This window comes from Chrysemys picta, chromosome 5, assembly GCF_011386835.1.
Source record: "Chrysemys picta bellii isolate R12L10 chromosome 5, ASM1138683v2, whole genome shotgun sequence".
Lineage (NCBI taxonomy): Eukaryota > Metazoa > Chordata > Testudines > Emydidae > Chrysemys > Chrysemys picta.
In genome coordinates, this window is record NC_088795.1 from 56,152,819 (window position 1) to 56,174,596 (window position 21,778).

The 21,778-nt window shown below is 39.5% G+C and overlaps 1 protein-coding gene across 11 annotated transcripts in view; it reads right to left on the reverse strand.

Moving 5' to 3' along the window:
• Nucleotides 1-21,778, reverse strand: part of OTUD4 (OTU deubiquitinase 4) — a 45,246-nt gene that overhangs the window by 23,062 nt on the left and 406 nt on the right. For 3 of the 11 annotated variants that reach the window (XR_010601796.1, XM_005284290.4, XM_042850275.2), the window contains exons 2-12: nucleotides 19,422-19,932; nucleotides 18,412-18,495; nucleotides 16,064-16,114; nucleotides 10,967-11,013; nucleotides 8,042-8,114; nucleotides 7,303-7,384; nucleotides 6,177-6,312; nucleotides 4,550-4,607; nucleotides 4,064-4,178; nucleotides 3,718-3,782; nucleotides 1,495-1,595 (exon numbers count right to left, since the gene is read on the reverse strand). Coding sequence is in view for 9 of the 11 variants with exons in the window: in XM_005284290.4 (XP_005284347.2) it covers nucleotides 1,495-1,595; nucleotides 3,718-3,782; nucleotides 4,064-4,178; nucleotides 4,550-4,607; nucleotides 6,177-6,312; nucleotides 7,303-7,384; nucleotides 8,042-8,114; nucleotides 10,967-11,013; nucleotides 16,064-16,114; nucleotides 18,412-18,495; nucleotides 19,422-19,586 (977 nt within the window). In the remaining 2 variants the exon portion in view is untranslated. Of the gene's footprint in view, nucleotides 1-1,494; nucleotides 1,596-3,717; nucleotides 3,783-4,063; nucleotides 4,179-4,549; nucleotides 4,608-4,871; nucleotides 4,959-6,172; nucleotides 6,313-7,302; nucleotides 7,385-8,041; nucleotides 8,115-8,356; nucleotides 8,594-10,966; nucleotides 11,014-16,063; nucleotides 16,115-18,411; nucleotides 18,496-19,421; nucleotides 19,933-20,148; nucleotides 20,303-20,952; nucleotides 21,771-21,778 lie in introns of those variants that run through there. The other 8 variants (XM_024103421.3, XM_005284289.5, XM_065597768.1 and 5 more) reach the window with 8 other exon arrangements.

Here is a 21,778-nt window from a genome sequence, read left to right on the forward strand (position 1 = left end):
CTCAAAAACAAAACAACGTAAAACTTTAGAGCCTACAAGTCCACTCAGTCCTACTTCTTGTTCAGCCAATTGCCAAGACAAAACAAGTTTGTTTACATTTACGGGAGATAATGCTCTTATTTACTTCTTATTTACAATGTCACCTGAAAGTGAGAACAGGCATGGCACTTTTGTAGCCAGTGTTGCAAGATATTTATGTGCCAGATATGCTAACCATTCGTATACCCCTTCATGCTTCGGCCAGAGGACATGCTTCCATGCGGATGATGTTCATTAAAAAACATAATACGTTAATTAAATTTGTGACTGAACTCCTTGGGGGAGAATTGTACATCTCCTGCTCTGTTTTACCCACATTCTACCATATATTTCATATTATGGCAGTCTTGGATGATGACCCAGCACATGTTGCTGTTCGTTTTAAGAACACTTTCACTGCAGATTTGACAAAATGCAAAGAAGGCAGCAATGTGAGATTTCTAAGGATAGCTACAGCACTTCGACCCAAGGGTTAAGAATCTGAAGTGCCTTTCAAAATCTGAGAAGGACGAAGTGTGGACCATGCTTTCAGAAGTCTTAAAAGAGCAACACTGATGCAGAAACTACGGAACCCAAGCCACCATCTGACTCAGATAATGAAAATGAACATGCATCAGTCTGCTCTGCTTTGTATCGTTATCAAGCAGAACCCATCATCAGCATGGACACAAGTCTTCTGGAATGGTGGTTGAAGCATGAAGGGACATATGAATCTTTAGCACCTTTGGCACGTAAATATCTTGCAATGCTGGCTACAACAGTGCCAAACGAAAACTTGTTCTCACTTTCAGGTGACATTGTAAACAAGACGTGGGGAGCATTGTCTCCTGCAAATGGTAACCAAACATGTTTGTCTGAGCGATTGGCTGAATTAGGACTGAGTGGACTTGTAGGTTCTAAAGTTTTACATGGTTTTATTTTTGAATGCAGTTATTTTTTGTACATAATTCTATATTTGTAAGTTCAACTTTATTATAGAGAGTGCATTACAGTACTTGTATTACGTTGTAATGAAAAATAAATATAAAAAGAGTACTGTCCACTTTGTATTCTGTGTTCTAATTGAAATCAATATATTTGAAAATGTAGAAAACATCCAAAAATATTTAAATAAATGGTATTCTATTGTTTAATCGCAATTAACTTTTTTAATCACACAATTCGTTTTTTTAATTGCTTGACAGTCCTAAAATATACCATAATTTACAGAGGTACACACCTACAAGATGTTTTTATGCTGTGTGTAGATAGGGTTGGGGAGTAAGTTCACACTTTTAGAATAGCAATGTAACTGTTGTTCAGACAGTTTCAGTTACTGTAGAAATGCAACCAGCCCTTTATCTGAAGTACTGCTATGGTAAAATGATCAAGCAGATGATGTCAAACACTAAAAAGGGGGGAACCTGCATTAATAAAGTTCTACATGATAAACTTATATATGAAAAGTTTACTTACTTTTCTCCAAGCTCTTCTACAAAAACAATAACTGGTCCATTCTCAGAGCGAACCTCTTGGATATGGGCATTATAAAATTTCCCATTGTGGTCTAAGCGCACCTGTGGAAAAATTATCAGGGAAAAAAAGACGTTGTGAGTAGTACATAAAGAACACTCAAAGAAAAGAGAAGACAGATTTTTTTTATCTCAGTTCCCTAAATGGCCCCCTCAAGGACTGAACTCACAACCCTGGGTTTAGGAGGCCAATGCTCAAACAACTGAGCTATCCCTCCACCTTAGTAGTGCTATGGCAAAATGGGGGTGGGGGGAGGACAGATAGCTCAGTGGTTTGAGCATTGGCCTCCTAACCCCAGGGTTGTGAGTTCAATCCTTGAGGGGGCCACATAGAGATCTGGGGCAAAATCAGTACTTGGTCCTGCTAGTGAAGGCAGGGGGCTGGACTCAATGACCTTTCAGGGTCCCTTCCAGCTCTATGAGATAGGTATATCTCCATATATTTTTCCTTTATTATTTTTTTTTTAAAGGGAAGATTTAACCCTTGAACACCCAGCAATGTTAGCAACTGCCCCCTTGGCAATAACAGAAGTCCTGGGGGACATCAAGAAATGTTGCTTCCATGATAGTGTTAAAAATAATCAAAGGTAAACTTTAACCCCTACTACTTATTTGAATGACCCTATACCAAAAATAAATAAATAAATAAATAAATCAAAAGATTCCCCGACAGCATTACTCTACACAGTGTTGGAGAAATCACAGCCTTCAAACCAACCTGGAATAACACTTAAAAGAAAGTAATGCATTAGAGAACAGGATAGCAACATACTGTTTTGAAAAGTATGCTCAGCTTGGTTAAAATTCTAGCACAGAACATTTTTTGACACAGATGGAACTTTATTAATGTAGTCTCACTAGGGATATTAATACCAGTCCTTTCAAAAGTTTACCTCCTGAAACAATCATTTTGTCAGTGTTTTTATTTTTTAAATAAAAACATACATATTTCATTCTTTTGTAAAAAAAAAAAAAAAAAATAGTCATGATAATGATTAATTCTGGTTTCTGCAGACATAACGTTTACATTCCTAAGATTAAGGAACAATAAAATGTGTATAGGCATTTTATGTGCTGAGGCTACTCAACACACTAATCACATATGTTTCACTGTTTATCCTTATCCTGTTGTCCCGATCCCACTTGTTTGTTGGGTTTTTTTGGTTTGGTTTTTAAATGCAGCTATCATTATCCTACCATATACAGAGATTGTAAAATCGCAGGAGCATAGAGAGTCTGTGTGTGCGCGTCCATGTGAAGTGCCTATCACAATGGGGCCCTGAATCCCAAATGGTCCCGTAGGCACTACAATAATAATACTGGATGCATAATGAAAATACGGTTAAGTATTACGATTTTTCCCCCACTTTGTTTTATGTCAAGATTTATTGTTTTTAAGCATCCTATCACTATTTTTTCCTCATCAAGAAATTCAGAAGTACGGCTGTCATTTTTCCCCTTTCCAATAACGTGATGCCTGGATATTAAAACATTTAATTAAGTTAGTACAGAATATAATAAAAAACATAAGATGAACAAACTTTCCATTACTTGCAACAGAATCCAGAGGGCATGGTTAGGAACACTGCTACAGCAAAATATCCATCTTTTTAACTCTGCTTCAGTGTCTTCTTCCTGTTTCACTTGGATATCCCTAGTGTTCTTGCCCAAAACAACACTACTTTATTCCTAGTTAGAAACTGATTTTTTTTTAAATAAACCAATTTATTCTACAATAAATGGCCTAAAATAAATCATAAAATTAAGACTGGGTGCAAAAGTTTGTGAGACAGGCACAAGTGTTAGTTTTTAGATGCGGACTCAGGCCCTGAGCCTGCAAACACTTATGCATGTGATTCAATTTAAGCACATCAACTGTCCTACTGAATGTAACTTGGGACATTAAGCACGAGTGTCTGCAGGACTGAGGCCTTTTTGCATAATAAATTTTAATCACACTTTATGCTCCCCAAGCATATCCTACTGCATCTTTATTGGCAGAGTTTCCAACTAAGGGTATTCACATAATAAATGAGCATACTCATTTAAATGTAAGCAAAAAAATGTAAATAGAAAATATTAACAATGCAGTTAAACCAAAAGCCAAGGAAAAAATTGGTCTCCAGGACACAAGGCATAGAAGTTACTATTTCAACTAACTACTTACTTTACATTTATCTCCAACTGAATATTGCATGCCAGCAGCAATGGAAAAATCCCGTTTTTGCTGATCTGTAAACAACATCAGTATATAGCAGTCAGATTACAATAATTTTCCACCTATTATAAAAATCGTTTAGGCACTGCAACAAAGAACAATCTAATTTAACTTAATTTTTGTCCCATTAGTATCTTGGGACTGAAATAACTATTTAGGCCCTGAATCTGCAAGCTGACACATGTGGGCAGATCCCTGCACCTGCTCATAGCATTTTTGGGACTTCACAGAGCCCACCCTTATAGATCAGCTAGACAGAGAGGGGCTCTGGATGGGGCCTTAAATACTAACTTACCCTGTTTTGACTTTAGCCAAACTTCATATTCAACATTTCTGTAAACTGACGGATTGAGTGACTGAAGTACTTTTCTAGGCAAAAATGAGGTGGGATTTCCATTGTTCTTAAGGTGCTGTACAAAACAGAACAAAGTAGCAAGTGACCAAATACATACAGATTTACAGCCGCTCATTTAGTATCAGATCACTCACAAGTGTCAAACTGGAATGTAAAGCAGTTAGATGCTTATAAAAGCATTAACAGCTATGAAAGGGAATTTCCTTTCAACACACAGCAACAAAGCTAGACACTAAGCAACAGTAAGGATGGCCCCTAACCCCTGAGATTTCTAATGCAAATTTGAATACAACTGTAAGAACTATATAGTTCTCCTAATGTACCATATTTAAAAATGAAGAAACTCAAGTTACTCGAGAAACATTAACCTTTGTAAAATACAGCCAAATACAACTAAATAGGAAAGAAGTGTTAATGTAAAAATACCTTGTTGCTGGAAAGAGACTTTAATCCATTCATATCATTAACTGCAGCAGTTTTACTTCTGTAAAGAATAAGATGCTTTAAATGACGTAGCTGAAATTAGGATTCATAAACTGATCAGAAATACCTTCCATATTGTACACAAGAATTACCCCTAACCTTCATAATGAAGCTAAAAAATTTCACGCTATATGCAATGGTGAATATATATTGCTCTTAGAAGCATAATTATGAAGTTCCACAAATTGAAAGTTATTCTTTTGTTATATTCACAAATAAAATTCAGTACAGACTGTACAGTTCCAAATCAGATTTAGCAACTCACCCAGTAAAAATTTGAAACAGGAAATGTAAGTCCTTTAGATGAGACTTTAGCAATCAGGCCTGAGAGAAAACAACCCGACTCAACTGAAGAAACAAATGAGGCCATTTAATCAACTCATATTTATTACCTAGCCTGAGTCTGGTCATTCTCATTTTCCCTCATCTTCTACACCTGCTGCTGTTGGAAAGTTTGCTTCCCATGAACAGAGGGTAAAAAACATCATTTGTTTCTAAGAGCAGCTGAAGGAGATCTTCTGCATTTGAACAGATTACTGCTGTCTTCATTACATAATAGCAGCTATGGCAAAATTTTAATTTCTATAAAATTAAATTCACTCTTCCTCAAAAAAAATATAAAACTCGCTCCAGATAAATAATTAAGAAAACACACACACTAATCTCAACTTTTCCCTAAAAACAAGAAAAATAATTTTAAAATACTGCTTAACGAAAGCAGCAAAATGTATGTAATTTGTGTTGAGACAGGAGTAAGGTTACTTGTTCTAGCTTTCTCACATTGGTAATGCGTTTGGTGGTCTCAATCTAGTCTCAAATGACTATATGCCCTCTCAGTTACAAAAATGCCTTATTATTTAGCATCATATGCTCATAAGGATCCAAAAACTGATACATTGCAAAAGCCATGCTGCCAGGGGCTCCCCCAATTGCCCTGGGACCCCCTCCCAGTGGGCAATCCACAGAGAAGGAAGCAGCATAAATTGAAGCAGATTCTTGTCTAAATTCTGCTCTCAGTTACACCAGTGTAAATCAGGAGTAATTCCTCTGTAGTCTATGGAGATACTCACTATTTACACACATTTAAACAAGATCAGAATTTGACCTTCTTTCTGTGGTAGCTTCCACCAGCTTCCTCCAATGATTTTCAGCATGAGGAGAATCCAATAGAGCCAGCCCCCATACCTCATTACATTCCCTCCCTCACGTATGAAGCTGGAACACTGTCAAATTCCCCATAAAGCGGCTTCTGTGGTTTGACAGGAAGAGGGGGCATGCAGCAGTGATAGACCTTCCTCTACTACAGGTGATCCAAACCTGGAATGCAGGCAAAACCATCCCTCTGATTGCAGAAGGCACCACAAAATCCTATGTAAGATCTAGTGAACAGTACAAATTTCATACTTTCATGAGCATTACAATTCACCCTCGACCTTTTCCTCCCTCTTGTAAGTAACTATTTTTAAAATGACACATAGTATTTCGCTCCCTGCCAGGAGCTCTACTGACTATCTAATCACTGTGAATTGCTCAACCATAATTTAATAATTAATTTTAAAATATCCCTTACTTGCAGTTGTCGTCTTCTGAATCTGAATCAGACACTTCACTGCTACCATTATTTTCCTCTGTCACACCTAGTTCCACTAGGATTTTATTCACATCAGTACAAAACACTTTTTCATACAGCAATTCATAAAGAAGAGCTGGGGGGAAAATCAGTTAGGATTTAATGACTGCAAATGAGATTTTACTCAACATCTGAGAGGTTATTTTAAATAGTGTCAAGAAAACTTTTTGAAATGTTAGGTGAAGAAGAAATAGAGTTACAATTTACAGATTATAAACACCAGATTTTTACAAGTGCAGAGCCCCTGAAGTTCCCACTGATTTCAACTGTGGGGACTCAGCACTACTGAAAACTAAGCCCTCAACTCTTTGGGATAGTGACTTTGACCCCAATCGTGCAATTGAATGGGCATGCACACTGTGCTCGATTGAAGAACCAAGGCCTATGTCTGTAGAGTGCCTAGCACAATGGGCCCTCATACCTGACAGAGGACTTTAGGCACTACTGCAACAATAAAAAATAAACATCCAGTAAAAAAAGACAAAAAAGTTTATTTTACTTGGGGCCTAACCCTTCAATTCTCATTCATGCTCATTAACACACCTGATTTCAGTGGAAATTCAGACATGCAAGAACTCCAAGATTAACACTGACAAACTTTCTCTTATTGTTTAGAGTACAGATATAAAACTGGCATTGTGGCCAAGTGATAATGCAATTACTGTGAATTAGGAGGTTGAAGTCTCAATGATAGAATATCCAGGCCCAATAAAGAGGAATTAAGCCATCTTTTTCTATTTCTTTTGCATTTAGCTTTACAAATCATAAATACTGATCTCTCTCGTTCCTTTACTATATGCAATCAATTTCATCATGCCTCAAAAGATGACAAGATCATAATCCAAATCTCTGGTCAGGATGACGCAGCCTTTGTTGACTAGTTCTACATGAGTTGAAAACCACATCACTACAATGGTAGGTTTAGGTACAACTATACTTTAAGCAAAGGAAAAGAGCTCTAGATGAAGATTTGTTAATAGTGCAAAACAAATAGCAATCACTTTTTTGGGCCTTTGGTGAAACCATATACTTTACTGCAAAGCTTACCAACCAAAATAGTACTTACATTGGCACAAAGCAGCTCTTTCTGTATACTCTATAGGATAAACAATATCATAGTGATTTCCATTTGAAAAACACAGTAGTACCTAGAGAAGAGGAGAGAAAGGATATTTAAACAAGTGCTTTGTCATGTGATGATTTTATAAAGTTAACAGCATCTTTTTCAATGCAATTCTATGTGCCCACATACTGTGCTGCAAAATTTTCAGGGCTTCATAATCACTAGAGAGAAAAAAAGATACTACAACTTTCTGTGGATATATACTGGATCTAGTCAACTAGAAAAATTCTGCTAATACAGAAAAATGTATGTAAGAGGTTTGATTTGTAGCAGATAATTTGATGTTATAAACATGTACAATAATAAGGAATTTAAGACTCCTTTTTAAATAAACCAACTACATATTAGTACCTAACAATAGCTACCAAATATAACATACAACATATTACAATGAGTTATTTCTGTAGACATAAGTTATTATTTCACTCTATTGTTCCATTAAATGTCCAAAACTAGGGGCCACACTGTTTTATACATTTTATTGTTGTTTCATTTTTCATTACAAAGAGAAGACTGTTGTGACATTCTCAAACTGTAACAAGTCCTAGGCTATTAAAAATATATATATTACTTGTGTATTGAGTAATGAGAACTGTGATTACCTATTTGCTTTAAGAACATTTTAATTGATAATTGCATCTTATATTAGTCATAAAAATATTTTTGTTTGGTTTTGTTTTACCTTGTCAGGAAAGTCATTTTCAGTTACACGTGAAGGAGAAGCATTTGGTTCCTGATATATTATAAAATCCTTCCTAGAAAAAACAAGAATTCAAGTGAAAATATATTCAGAGTGAGAATTCAAGTGAAAATTCAAGGACTATCTAAGCATAAAAAAAAAAAAAAAACACTCCTTAAAAAAAAATAAAAAAGAATAGTGATTAATATCAGTATAAGCAGAGCTAGTAAAAAAAATGGGCTTATTTTCCACAGAAATTTTTGATTTTCTCAGCAGAAATTCAAATACCAAAATATTTTGGAACTCCTGGTGCAGTACCTCATGGGAGCTGTAGTTTGGTTTTCTCATGTTCTTATTTTCCTCTATAGGCCAAGCTCTCTGGTTGGACTACATCTCTTATGGTGCGCTATGGTCCTTCACCCCCCTGGAGAGGGAAAGCAGTGCATCATGGGGATCCTAGGCCATGGTACGTCTTGGGGAAACCCAGGCCATAGAGGACAATGGGGTCACGAGGCAACTGAACTATAACTTCCATGCAGTACCACAGCAGTATTTCTAAGTCAAAATGTGTCAGTTTTCAGGTTAAAAAAAAACAGAAACCCACACACACACACACTATGGAAACTAGGCACTAAAGAAAAACAAACAAAACAAAAACAAAAAACCTCAATTTTCTGCCCAAAAACACATTCAGAGAATTCCGACCAGCCCAAAGTACAAGTGAACCTTGCAGATGGATACAATACTATTCCTCTAAAGAATTAACATGATATATAAATCCATTACACACAGTTAACTCAGAATCTCTTTGTACAAAACCAGTAAAAGTTAAACTTAGAAACATCAGACCACAAAATTCAGTGTTATAAATATCAAAGCATTAACAATCTCAACAAATGCAGAAGGTAGTTTAAGTCAGGATGTTTCTCCCTTTCTCTCCCAGGTAACTATTCAAAATTCTCATAGAGCTTCTCACTCCACTAGTTTACAATGGTTAAAGTACTATAGTCAAGAAGTAAAAATAACAGTGTAATTTTGTTTCATTTCTTGTCAAATGGCTAATAAAATATGGTAACCAGTTGCAACTTATTTGTTGCTTTGCATACAAATAATAATATATTAATGGGCATGGAGACTGGGCTGCTTCCTTATTCCTATAACAGAGTTGAAGCAACATGAGGAAGCTTTGACTATCCGTGCCACACTGAACTGTTGTGCAGTTCGAGGATTTCCATCTCCAAAGCTGTCAACCCAGCATGCTGCATGAGCACTGAGATTCATCTTTTACAAAGGCATGTGTTGCCAAGTAGATGTTGCACAATTGCAGGGATGGCTTTTCAAGCAGAAATAATTCTGCCATATCACACTTAGAAGGATTCAACACAAACACACAAAGAGCCTATTCCATATTATAACTTAGCATATTCCAAATTTGCATTTAAAAAAAAATTATTTTATTACCTTAAAAAGTAGCACATAAAATGTCAAATGTGATACAAACTAACAAGAACTTGAAAATTCACAGTTAAAACCCCCATGCTATCTTATTTGCCTTTACTATTCCACAAGAGCATGAGTGAAAGAGAATATCAATCTTCACTTTTCATTTCCAAGTTGTTATCAATCTCTGTCATCATAATCTTAACTTTATTTTAATCATTATCTTTGTATTTATCCTTTGGATAAAATTCCCACCTATTTTAATTCTTTGTTCAGTAATCACTATTATTTTTCAATTTCTTCGTCTCTTGTTTCTGATTAGACTACTAATAAACTCTGCAAGATTAAGTCATGTGTTCATAGGTAAATTTTTAGAGATAGAAAATTATTCTAAAAACAAATCTAGAAGAAATCGTTTGGAAAGGAAAAATGTATTCTAAATCTCCTTGATTGTTAAGTTCTTCTGTCTTTCAGGGGAGCCATCTCTTTTCTGGACATCTAGAAAAAATTACCAGACACCAGCCAACAAAAGGTCAGTAACAAAGGCTGCAGTGGAGCACAAACTGATCTGGTCTTCCATTTTTTTCTTGACTAGTGCCTGGCAAGAGTAGCCTGTCATCCCTCCCTATGCCTGGAAATTTATACCTCCTCTTGTTTCCATTTCTTCTCTCAGAAAGGGGGAAGGGAAACACGATTTTTCCTCCCACCTCCTCCAGAAAGAGGAGGTGGTGGTTTCCCCTCTAAACATGCCATTGCCTCTGCTACTGCCCCTTTCCCAGTAGGGTTGCAAAACTGAAAAGATTCTTGCATTTTTCACTCTGTAGGGAAATACAAGCACTACACTCCTCCCACCACTTGCTAATGAGAAGAGGAGGTTCCCTTATATGTGTCTGTCTTGGTGTTTAATTACCACTTGGGGTCCTGGATGCAAATATATCCTGCCTTCAAAGCAATTTATCTATTTTTATTTCACCACTAGACTTCCCCCTCCAGCTATGAGGGCTGGTAAGTGGTTCTGCCTAGAGACGCAAGTCCAGATTTAGTCCTGGTGCAAGCAAATGAAATGACTGACTTCAATGGAGTTGCACCTGTCTACACTAGCGCTAAATTTGGCCCATAACTAGCCAGCAAAAAGACCACCAGCAGCCTGTCCTTAGAGATTAAATATGACTACTTCAATCATCTTACATCTGTCCAGAGTTCATGGCTTTAAAACAGAGTCTCACTGACAGACTAAAATGTAAACTGCATAGAACCTCACACAAAGTAACATGCAACTTCATGCACCTAAAGCTCACCGAAGTACTTTGAAAGTAATATTTCATTGACAGTTTGGTTTTTCAACATGAACGTTCCATTATTTTAAGAGCTAATATTTCAATTAATGTTTAAATTAGCCAAATACTTTATATAAGCACCTGATTAATTGAAATAGGTTACATTTTTCCCATTATATGACTCATTAAATAGTATTCAAATTTTGCTTACTTGTACATAAGAGAAAGGGCACTTATTTCCACTTGTCCAACCCACTCCTGTATTGAAAAAGTAAAACAAAGAAATTCTTTCAAATAAACTAAAGTTTTATTGCACATTTGGATAAACAAAAACAAAAAAAATCCACTACCATGAGATAATACGTAACATTCTAAGCCTGGATTTCAGCCAAAGGTTTTACTTTGTGTAGTCACACTCATTTTGTAATATGGAACAGCAAAATCATAGATTTTGTAACTTGGAATAGTGTATAGAAGCGGTCTTTCATAGTTGTTCTCTACTCAAATTTAGAGAATGAAAGTTCATCATGCATAAGAGAATGTAATCTGGCATCAAAATGTAATAAAAATAAAGTTGTAAAGGTACGTCAACCTAGGCAAGCAGTGGTTAAAATTTTGAAAACTGATTTGAAGCCTATCTCCCACTAAACGAAGTCTATTAGGTGCTTTTGAAAATTTTACCCAATACCTTTAAACTGTCCTTGCAGGTCTTAAATTAAAAGCACCCATTCCGAGAGGTGTCGTACTGTTATTTCTAAATACAAGCGGGCATGAAGATATTATGGCCTAGACAGTGCGAAAATCTTTTACCCTGAAAGATCTTTTGTTTCCTAACCAATTATTACTGCCACTGAGAGGTGGGAAAGAGGACAGACAACTTATTGTACGTATCATAGCCAATTATTGCCCACTTGCTATTGCTGCATACATTCACCTATAAGTATCACAATGAGATAAGAATCTGCTGTCTTCCATCCCTACCCCTTAAGGTAATCAGCAAGAAGAAAGAGTACATGACTTAACAGGACTTTGGAGTGGAGCCCGGAGCTGGAGCAGCTCCGGAGCAGTGGAGCTGCAGGTTTTTACCTGGAGCTGGAGCGGAGCCAGAGCACTGCTCCAAAGCCCTGCATGATTATTACCCTAAAGATAAGAAAATCGTGTCCATCAGTGTTTAACTAGTAGTTTCATTTCATTTTTCCCTGCTATGCCTTTCTTTTTTTTAATAGATGTTCTAAATTCAGTATCATATGAATATGCTTTAAAAAGCGTAACATAATAGGAATTCACATAACGTCCATTTGTAAAATTTGTTCCCATCTAGTGTAACTGCAGATGTGGGCGATCTTACCACCGCCACACGGGATGTAAAGAGGATTAAGTCGTACTCTCCACCTACAAACCATTTGTCCATCCAGTCTGGTATCTTGTTTGCAAGCATCAAGATGCTTCACAAGAAAGTATAAATCACCCATACTGGACAATTAGGCTACGTCTTCACTACCCGCCTGAATCGGCGGGTAGAAATCGATCTCTCGGGGATCGAATTATAACGTCTCGTCGGGACACGACAATCGATCCCCGAATCGACGCTTGTACTCCACCAGCACAGGTAAGAGTAAGCGCCGTCGACGGGGGAGTCGCGGAGGTCGATTACCCCGCTGTGAGGACGGCAGCAAAGTCGACTCGGATACGTCAAATTCAGCTATGATATTCGCGTAGCTGAATTTGCGTATCTTAAATCGACACACACACCCATAGTGAGGGCATAGCCTTACACAATACTGCTGCCTATGTAGGCAGGGAAGAGTCTTCCTAACTCCAGGCAGTTAGGACATGAGCCACGTCCATTAAAATCAATGAAAAGACTAACATGGACTTCAGTGAGTGTTGGATCAGGCATTTAGGGGCCTGCTCTCCTGCAGTGCAATAGTTGACATCCCTAGCAAAATGTGTTCCTTTCTAGTGTAACTGCAGCTTGAGGGTGATCTTACCAGAGCCAGACAGGATGTAAAGAGGATTAAATCATACTCTCCACCTTCAATCCCCTGTACAGCATCCCTGGACCTTGGGTCCATGTGAAAGAGGGACAGTAGATTCTGTGCAGCCATTACTTCCCTGCCACAAATAACTGGAGAGGGGGCACATTTGGACTTCAGTAAGTTACCAACTTCCACAATTCCCTACCCAATGCAAGAGGAAAGCAGAGAAGCAATTCTGACACGCCAATATTTTCCAGTGAGAAACTTTACAAAGACTTTTTGAAAGTCCAAATTAATTCTAATGGCTCTCTTTAATCCACCCTTGATTATTCCTTCAACAAATCTGAACAGGTTACCAAGATTCTCCTTTAGAGAAGTAGTATCAGAGCAACCTGGCACTCAAAACCCGCATTTTAAATTCTGTTCTTTAATGTAGTTATTAGGAAAGGTAGTGGAATGAGTGTCCTGGAATTCAAGTCTTCTGTTTAATCAAATTCCAAGTAAGACACAGAAAACAAACACAAGCTTCTTCACTATGACTGGTGGAGTGCCTTAATTCTTAACTGGAGGGACCATTTCAGAGATAACCATGTAGTTTAGGTTTCCCTGTTGAGTCACTCCCTTGGCTTATCTGCAGAGATTGCCAACAAAAACAACAATCATTGTTCCGTGGTGTTATTTTTATGTGTATATCTATCCAAGCCCTAAGAAGTGAAAGTTCCTGTATTCATTACCACTCTAATGCATTGTCCAATAACTCTCTCACATGACATGTGACTGGACCTTTAGTTTTTCTTCTTCAGTTTTTTTTTTAAAGTTTAATTTCATACTAAACCAAATCAACTGAAATTCATTTAGGACTGAGAGCTGAAAAGGTATGCAGACAGAGTTGGCACCAGGGTTTGTTCCAGGACAACAGAATGCCACTAGCCGTCACCTACAGCCCCCAACTAAAACCTCTCCAGCACATCATCAAGGATCTACAACCTATCCTGAAGGACGATGCCTAAGGGTACGTCTTCACTACCCGCCGGATCGGCGGGTAGTGATCAATCTATTGGGGATTGATTTATCGCGTCTCATCTAGACGCGATAAATCAATCCCCGAACGCGCTCCCCGTCGACTCTGGAACTCCACCAAGGTAAGAGGCAGAAGCGGAATCGACGGGGGAGCCGCGGCCGTCGATCCCGCGCCATGAGGACGCGAAGTAAATCGATCTAAGATACGTCGACTTCAGCTACGCTATTCTCGTATCCCCCCTGGTAGTGTAGACCAGCCCTTACTCTCACAGACCTTGGGAGACAGGCCAGTCCTTGCTTACAGACAGTCCCTCAACCTGAAGCAAATACTCACCAGCAACCACACACCACACAACAAAAACACTAACCTAGGAACCAAACCCTGTAACAAATCCAACTCTGTCCGCATATCTATTCAAGGGACACCCTCATAAGACCTAACCACATCAGCCACACCATCAAGGGCTTGTTCACCTGCACATCTACCAATGTGATATATGCCATCAAGTGCCAGCAATGTCCCTCTGCCATGTACACTGGCCAAACTGGACAGTCTCTATGCAAAAGAATAAATGGACACAAATCTGACATCAGGAATTATAACATTCAAAAACCAGTAGGAGAACACCTCCCTGGTCACTTAATAACAGACTTAAAAGTGGCAATTTTTCAACAACAAAAACCTTCAAAAACAGACTCCAACATGAAACTGCAGAACAGGAATTAATTTGCAAACTGGACACCATCAAATTAGGCCTGAAAAAAGACTGGGAGTGGATGGGTCATTATAAAAACTAATTTCCCCCATACTAATTTCCCCCTACTGTTACTCACATCTTCTTGTCAACTGTTTGAAATGGGCCACCCTCATTACCACTATAAAAGTGATTTTTCCTCCCTTGGTATTCTACTGTTAATCGTTAGACTGCCCCCCCCCCACTTGATAAGGCAATTCCTATCTTTTCATGTACTATGTATATATACACCTGCTACTGTATTTTCCACTTCATGCATCTGATGAAGTGGGTTCTAGCCCACGAAAGCTTATGGCCAAATAAATGTGTTTGTCTCTCAGGTGCCACAAGGACTCCTCGTTGTTTTTGTTGATACAGATTAACAGCTACCACTCTGTAATCTAGTAATGTAGTTACTGCATACTTTCTTTTTATTTTGTTTTCCTATACTCTGGAGAGTTCAACATCAGATTTTCAAAAAACAAATCTCCTCACCTCTATTAGCACCTTAGATAACAAACAGAGAATTTCCATTTAGGGTTTTAATTTACCACTTGTACTTCCTTAAGCTTGTATAAAGAAAAACTGGTCAGTTTCATTTTCTGATGCTTGTCCACTAGCACAAGGCAGCAAGGTTTGGGTTTTAAAAGAATATTTAAAATCAAAACAAGAAACACCACAACTGTTTTGGTTCATTTTTAAAATATAGGTTTCCCTTTCAGGGTTACATAACAATTGTACTATAGGTAAGTTAATACTCCCTTGAACAGCAGTCTCTCTCACTCCATAGGTATCACACACCATCAAGAGAGATACATCATGTGGGAAGCAGAGGCCTAGCACATGTGCCAACTGTGGTACCACTGCTGGTGGTGGTGACAGAGACTATGACAGAAGGAAAAAGGAAATGCAGCCAGAGACTGAAACAAAAACTGCTTCAGAAACCATGGTCCTCTTCTTCCATACACTGTTGTCACACAAAAAGAAAACAAATACAGAAGTGAGCATCTAGCCCAGGGGTCGGCAACGTTTGACATGCGGCTCGCCAGGGTAAGCACCCTGGCAGGCCGGGCCAGTTTATTTACCTGCTGACGCGGCAGGCTCAGCCGATCGCAGCCCCCACTGGCCGCGGTTCGCCGTCCCGGGCCAATGGGGGTGGCGGGAAGCGGCGTGGGCGAGGGATGTGCTGGCCATGGCTTCCCGCCTCCCCCATTGGCCCGGGACGGCGAACCGCGGCCAGTGGGGGCCGCGATCGGCCGAACCTGCCACGTCAGCAGGTAAATCAACTGGCCCGGCCCGCCAGGATGCTTACCCTGGCGAGCCGCGTGCCAAACGTTGCCAACCTCTGATCTAGCCACATGTAATTTTATGATCTTTCAAAACTGTCATTTCTGAAAGAGAATTTTTTTCAAATAAATTCAAACTCCAAAACAGTGTATGTATATATCAAATGTGTCTGTACACACATTCTATATAGCCGCATATAATGCACTGAGATATCTTAAACTAATTTCAGTCAACCAAAATAAATAGATATTATATTCTATAATGCAAGTTTAATTAAGTAATACATACCTGTGGGTTTTCCAAACATTTTAAATACTCTTCAAATGGCCCCTCTATAAACTGTAAAAATATGACAGCAAGTGGTTTATTAGATTATTAATTACCATAATACCTAGGAGCCCTAGTCATGGACCAGGACCCCACAATCCTAGAACAAAAAGATGGTCCCTACCCCAGAGACCTTACAGACTAAGCACAAGACAAGAAGCAACAGATGGATACTGAGAGACAGATGTAGGAGTACAAAGAAACAATGAGACAATATTGGTCAGCAGGATAGGTAGAGGTCTCAGCATATCAAAGTCTAACTGTTGTCAAGTTTTTTGTAAGCATCTTGGCAAAGGAGAGTTTAAGAAGAACAATGAGGAAGATCTGTGAATGTCTGCAAGGAGCAACTCCCAAGCACATGGGGCAGGATGGAAGAAAGCATAAAGGTATTTGTTTGAAAATTGAACAAATGGGCAATGGAACCTTTGTTTTTAAGTTTACCACTGGGGACCTTTACACATCAATAACAGCATGAACAGAGTGTACTCTTTCCTGCACTGACCTATCATAATAAGTTATCAAATATTTCTCAAATTTAAATGAATTCTAAATGCCACTGACACCACCTTTAATTACAATAATCAAATGCTACTATGCTCCATGATTTTTTTCATGCTCCATGATTTTTTTCAGGGATTTGCAATTACAGAATTTACATCCACAGACATGTCATTCCTTATAAAACGATAAGCTACTTGTAAGAATTAGACTGTAGGCTCCTTACTGGGGATCTTTGTTTCTTACATCTTTGAAAAACTCCATGTAACATGATCATACCACATAATAAAATTAAAAAGTCACTTAAAAATCCATTAATATCAATGACATCTTATTAATCAAATCTCAGTCATAGTCATGGTAAAAATCTAATTTTCATCAAAATGTGAGAATTTACTTACATAATTACATTATGACTGCTATAAAGTAAGTGGTAATACTCTTCAGCAATCTATTAATAGTCTGGAGCAATACCACAGAAAACCTACAGCTCAATAGCTTTTTATTTTAGTATGGTAAATACACATTTTTTAAAAGAGTGGGGGGGGGGGGGGGGCCACTTCCAAGAAATGTAGATCTTCCAATAAGCTCATGGAGTCTAGTTATTAGTTGTAAAGAAATGTATAATGAACAGTGTTAGAAAAGTAGATATTATATATTTAACAATGTTACAAGAAAACATAAAGCAAATTTTTCTGCTTTCTGTATATGTTTTGTTGGCACAGCTCTCAAATCTGCTAAAAAAAAAAAAAAAAAAAAATACACACTTCAAATCATAAAGATGGTTTGTGCCTTATCTTCCATAGATTCTTGGTCTGTGTAGATAATGAGGCAAAGCGTGATTGTGATTTACTAGCCGGGTGTGGAACTCCCTAGTAAGACAGACTAGGGAGGATGGATACTGACTGGAGAAAAATAGCCAAATAGCAACTCCAAGGCCACAAGAAACAGATACATAAGAATAAGACAACTGTTTTAAGAAATAGCGGAACACATTAAAGCATGGAAAAGATGGTTGGATTGAGTAAGGAGGAGGGTAGCACAGGTTAAAAAAAAAAATTGGCATCTTCTTATCTATTAGAGTTCTAGCAGAATAAGTAATAATGTATTAGAAGGATTTGGGGTGAGTTATGATACATGTATGACAATATACTTAGAACAGAATATTCAAAGATACGGTAGCTTTAATAACTTGTGCCTGAATGATGTTACAAGATATAAAGAATGTATATATAACAAAGGGGATGGGGGGAGGGTAAATGCAGAACATTCCCCAGATCCAACCTGATGACAGAAAGCCTGCTGGCACCCCAAGACTGGATAACTGACCATTACTCTATCCTGCTCTGTTTTATTTATGCTTCATTAAGGTGGTGGTATACTGCCCTAAAATTTTCTTACTAGTTAAGCTTAGTAATTGGTGGGTGGAAAGCACAGTCCACCCAACATAGTTAACAAGCAGCAATTCTTTTTTAGGGTCACTTGCTTTATACACCTACCTAGGTAGAATCTAAGTTATTAGAAGCCCTGCTACAAAACAGCAGGGCAGAGCTAGGAAAATAAAGAGAAAGAAAATAATAATATAATAATTAATGGAGATATCCCATCTCCTAGAACTGGAAGGGACCTTGAAAGGTCATCGAGTCCAGCCCCCTGCCTTCACTAGCAGGACCAAGTACTGATTTTGCCCCAGATCCTCAAGTGGCCCCCTCAAGGATTGGGCTCACAACCCTGGGTTTAGCAGGCCAATGCTCAAACCAGTGAGCTATCCCTCCCCCTTCTACTTAGGAAGAAAAACAGCATTTACTCACCGCTTCAAATTTTTCTCTGTTTTTGCGAATGTAATTTATACAGGCGTTCCTAACATCAATATGCCGAGATTGTGAGTGTAACACCTACGGGGGGGGAAGGAAGAGAGAAGCTGCAGTTTCTTAAGACTCTTGATGGAAGTTAATGATTGGATGATGTAATGAATATAGGTTAAATGTGAGCTTGGAAAGAATCAATTTGGATGAATATTTATTTCAGAACTGACAACTGTACAAAATTAAATTGGCTACTTATTGAAAATTAAATGTCAAGTAAAAATTTACGGTAAATTTAGAAAATATTTAATATGAAATGAATATTTATTGACAGAATGACAGCATAGTAGCTGTCCATCAGACTTTGTTTCCCCCTTTTCCTGTATCACCACCTTAAAAGAAAACTCCCACTATCAGAATAACTTTAAACAAAGAATTAGAGTCCAAATTTTAGTTTAGTGGAAGAAAAATTATGTGAGTAATGTACCAACACTCAAAATGAGCAGGAAACCTGGGTCAGAATCTGCAGCACTAGTCCTCCCACTGCTATTTGTATGTAAGACACTTTTTTCAAAATGCTGTTTCACTGAAGTGAGGGGGGAAGTGTGACATGAAGATACGATCATCTTACTCCAAAACTTCAGCAAACTCATTCACACAATCTAAAGCAGGGAAGGAAGGGCTTTAAAGGACTTTCCTGGATGGTTTTCATACCAGATGGCTAATCCCAGTTTTCACTAATTTTACACTAAAAATGTACTGCTGGGGAGGAGGGGGGGTTCAAAACTTCAACCTAAATTTCCTATTTGGAACAGGAAGATTGTGCACACATACCAATATGTCGAATTCCTCCCTCTCTGAGATGTGGTGCTTTCCCATGGCAAAACTAGTGTTCCTTTAATCCCCACTCGCCCGTTTTTCACCCTCATCATTAACACCCACTAATGGGATTCATTTCCTCCAGATATCGCCATCGTTAAAGTGCTTCTGGTTACTTAAATTAAATAACTACTTACCTGCTCGGCCACAGCCCTGAAAAGACAGGATCCATCCTTGGCAACCCGCTTTCTATATAAACCCTGAGATCGCAAGTAACTGTCCATAGAAGCGTCCCCAGGAGCCTCCACGCCGCTGCTGGGATGACTCTGCTCCCCGCCATCTGGCTTGCAAGCAGCCTCCATATTTACTGCTTAATACTGCAGCGAATCCTAGCCCCACATGGCAAGACTGCCCCACGGGTAGGTAAAGGAAACCGCCGCAGCCGATAGGGTTGAAGAGCGCTTCCCTCCGCAGCAATCGGGGCAGCAGCAGCAGGAACAGCAGCTGGCCTTACGTTGTCAAATTGCATGTGGGACTCATGGGCGGATTTTTACTGCATAACCTGGATTGTTAGCTCCTTAAAGAGAGTCGCTTTCTGGCCTCCCCAGAGGGCCTGACAACTGCTCCTGGAAAGTAACTCGAGGGGTCCAGATCCGACCCCTTCTTCAGGGCGATGATTACTGCTGGCTCCTCTTGTACACACCCAAGCTGCAAGGCGGAAAACAAAAGAGAAAGGACATGTACTGCTGCTACTACTGCCAAGAAATAGTAACCTACAGTTTGTTTTCACTTTCAAACCGCTGCCACAGATGTTACTGGGAGTTGTAGTTCTACAGAAGCAGGAAGCAGAAGCACAGTGGTTGAGGAGGGGAATCCCTCCGAGCCAGAAAGGCTCCTGGAGGAAGGGGGAGAGAAGGGACGTACTTGGTATGAGCAGGTCAGCAAGCAGCCCTGGCATGACGTGCGGAGACAGCATACAATCCCCCTTTCCGATGCAAAATGCATACACCAGTAAGCGAACTAGACTTTCGTATCAAACTCCTACCGCCCTCTTTCTAAATAGGACTCTAGTTTCAGTATCAGGTCTAGCAATCTGCCTAGTGCACTTTAGGTTTCGATTCTTTTTGTTACTCCTCCCACATTAGTGCTGGGAGCTGTTTGAGTCGTTTCACAGGCATGTATCTTGTAGCACAGAGACTTTTTTCCTTGCCTAATTTCTGCCTTGCTTTTTACAGCAAAACGCTGCTGGGACTTCCATGCACATGATTATCAGATCAATCAGAAATGCAATATGCGTCTCGGTCGTTGTCATACAAGCTGGGTATAGTTCCTCAGCTAAACTCCATTACAATTAAATGGCTTAAATTTCATCGGGCATTTCACAAGTCTTTTTTATTTAAAAAAAAAATAGAGCAGAAGCAAGACAATTGGAAAGGCCAATTTTCTTTTCAGTTCTATAACTAGTATACGGTAGCATAGTTGGAGAGTAAGTATTGTATAAATTAACCTGCAATGTCAACAATTAATGATATTCCAAGTAGGGTGCTCTCAAAAAGCTGTGCAAAACAATCAGTCCTCTACCAAAAGGGTCCGTTGCATTTTTGCTATATTGTACTCTACTCTGACATTTCAACTGGCTTGAGGCCTAGCAAATTACAATAACAATCCATAAAGTTCCTTGGGAGCTCCTCCCATTTTATTTGGTATTCTTCAGGACCAGTATCCTACCTTTCTTCCTTTTTTCATTCCCCTGAAGTGTTTTCACTCACATTCGAGCTTTGCCTTAAGGAAAGGCAAATCCTAGCCAGCACATCATCATCTTAGTGGTACAGAGACCAATAAAAATATTTGAGAACACTGGGGCGGGGGTTACAAGAAACAGAAGCAGCTCTGGAGTCACAAAGGTGGCAAGGTATCCTACATTCAATAGGAATAAGTAGATGCACTGACCCAGAACAGCCAGACCATCCAAGTTTCAGTTTCACTAAGGCTTGCAATCCATCGAACTAGGCACCAAGGCCAATAAACCCTGTCTGCTGCGGGACCGTACAAGCAGCAGCCCGGTCTCCCTACAACGGGAGTCCTCTGACCTGAATTAACTTAACGCTGGAGTACCCAGCAGACACAGCGGCGCGAGGGACACAACACCGGCTGAAACACTGTGACACCCCCAAAAAGACACACGACTACACTCTGCTTTATTGGTCAGAGAGTCCACCCGCTCCGCGACGGGCCTGGGCCGCCCCGGAGCAGCGCCCGGCTCTGCCTGCAGCGATCGCTGAGGTTGAAGGCGCGGCTGCACGCCAGGGCGAGGGGTAGGGGTGTTAGGCCTGGGACACAGACGGAGCGCAGGAGACGCGGCGGCCGGGCTAGCGGGGCTGTCCCCGTAGCGGGCCGGGCGGCTGGTGCCGTGTGTGTCACTGCGGGGCCCTGGCCACACTCAGCAGCAGCAGGACCCGCATGCGGGCGGAGGGGGGGCGGCCCCAGTTGCGGGGAGCCGCCGGGCGAGGCGCTGGCTCCAGCCCCCTGAATTGCCCCTGCGCAGTGACTGGCA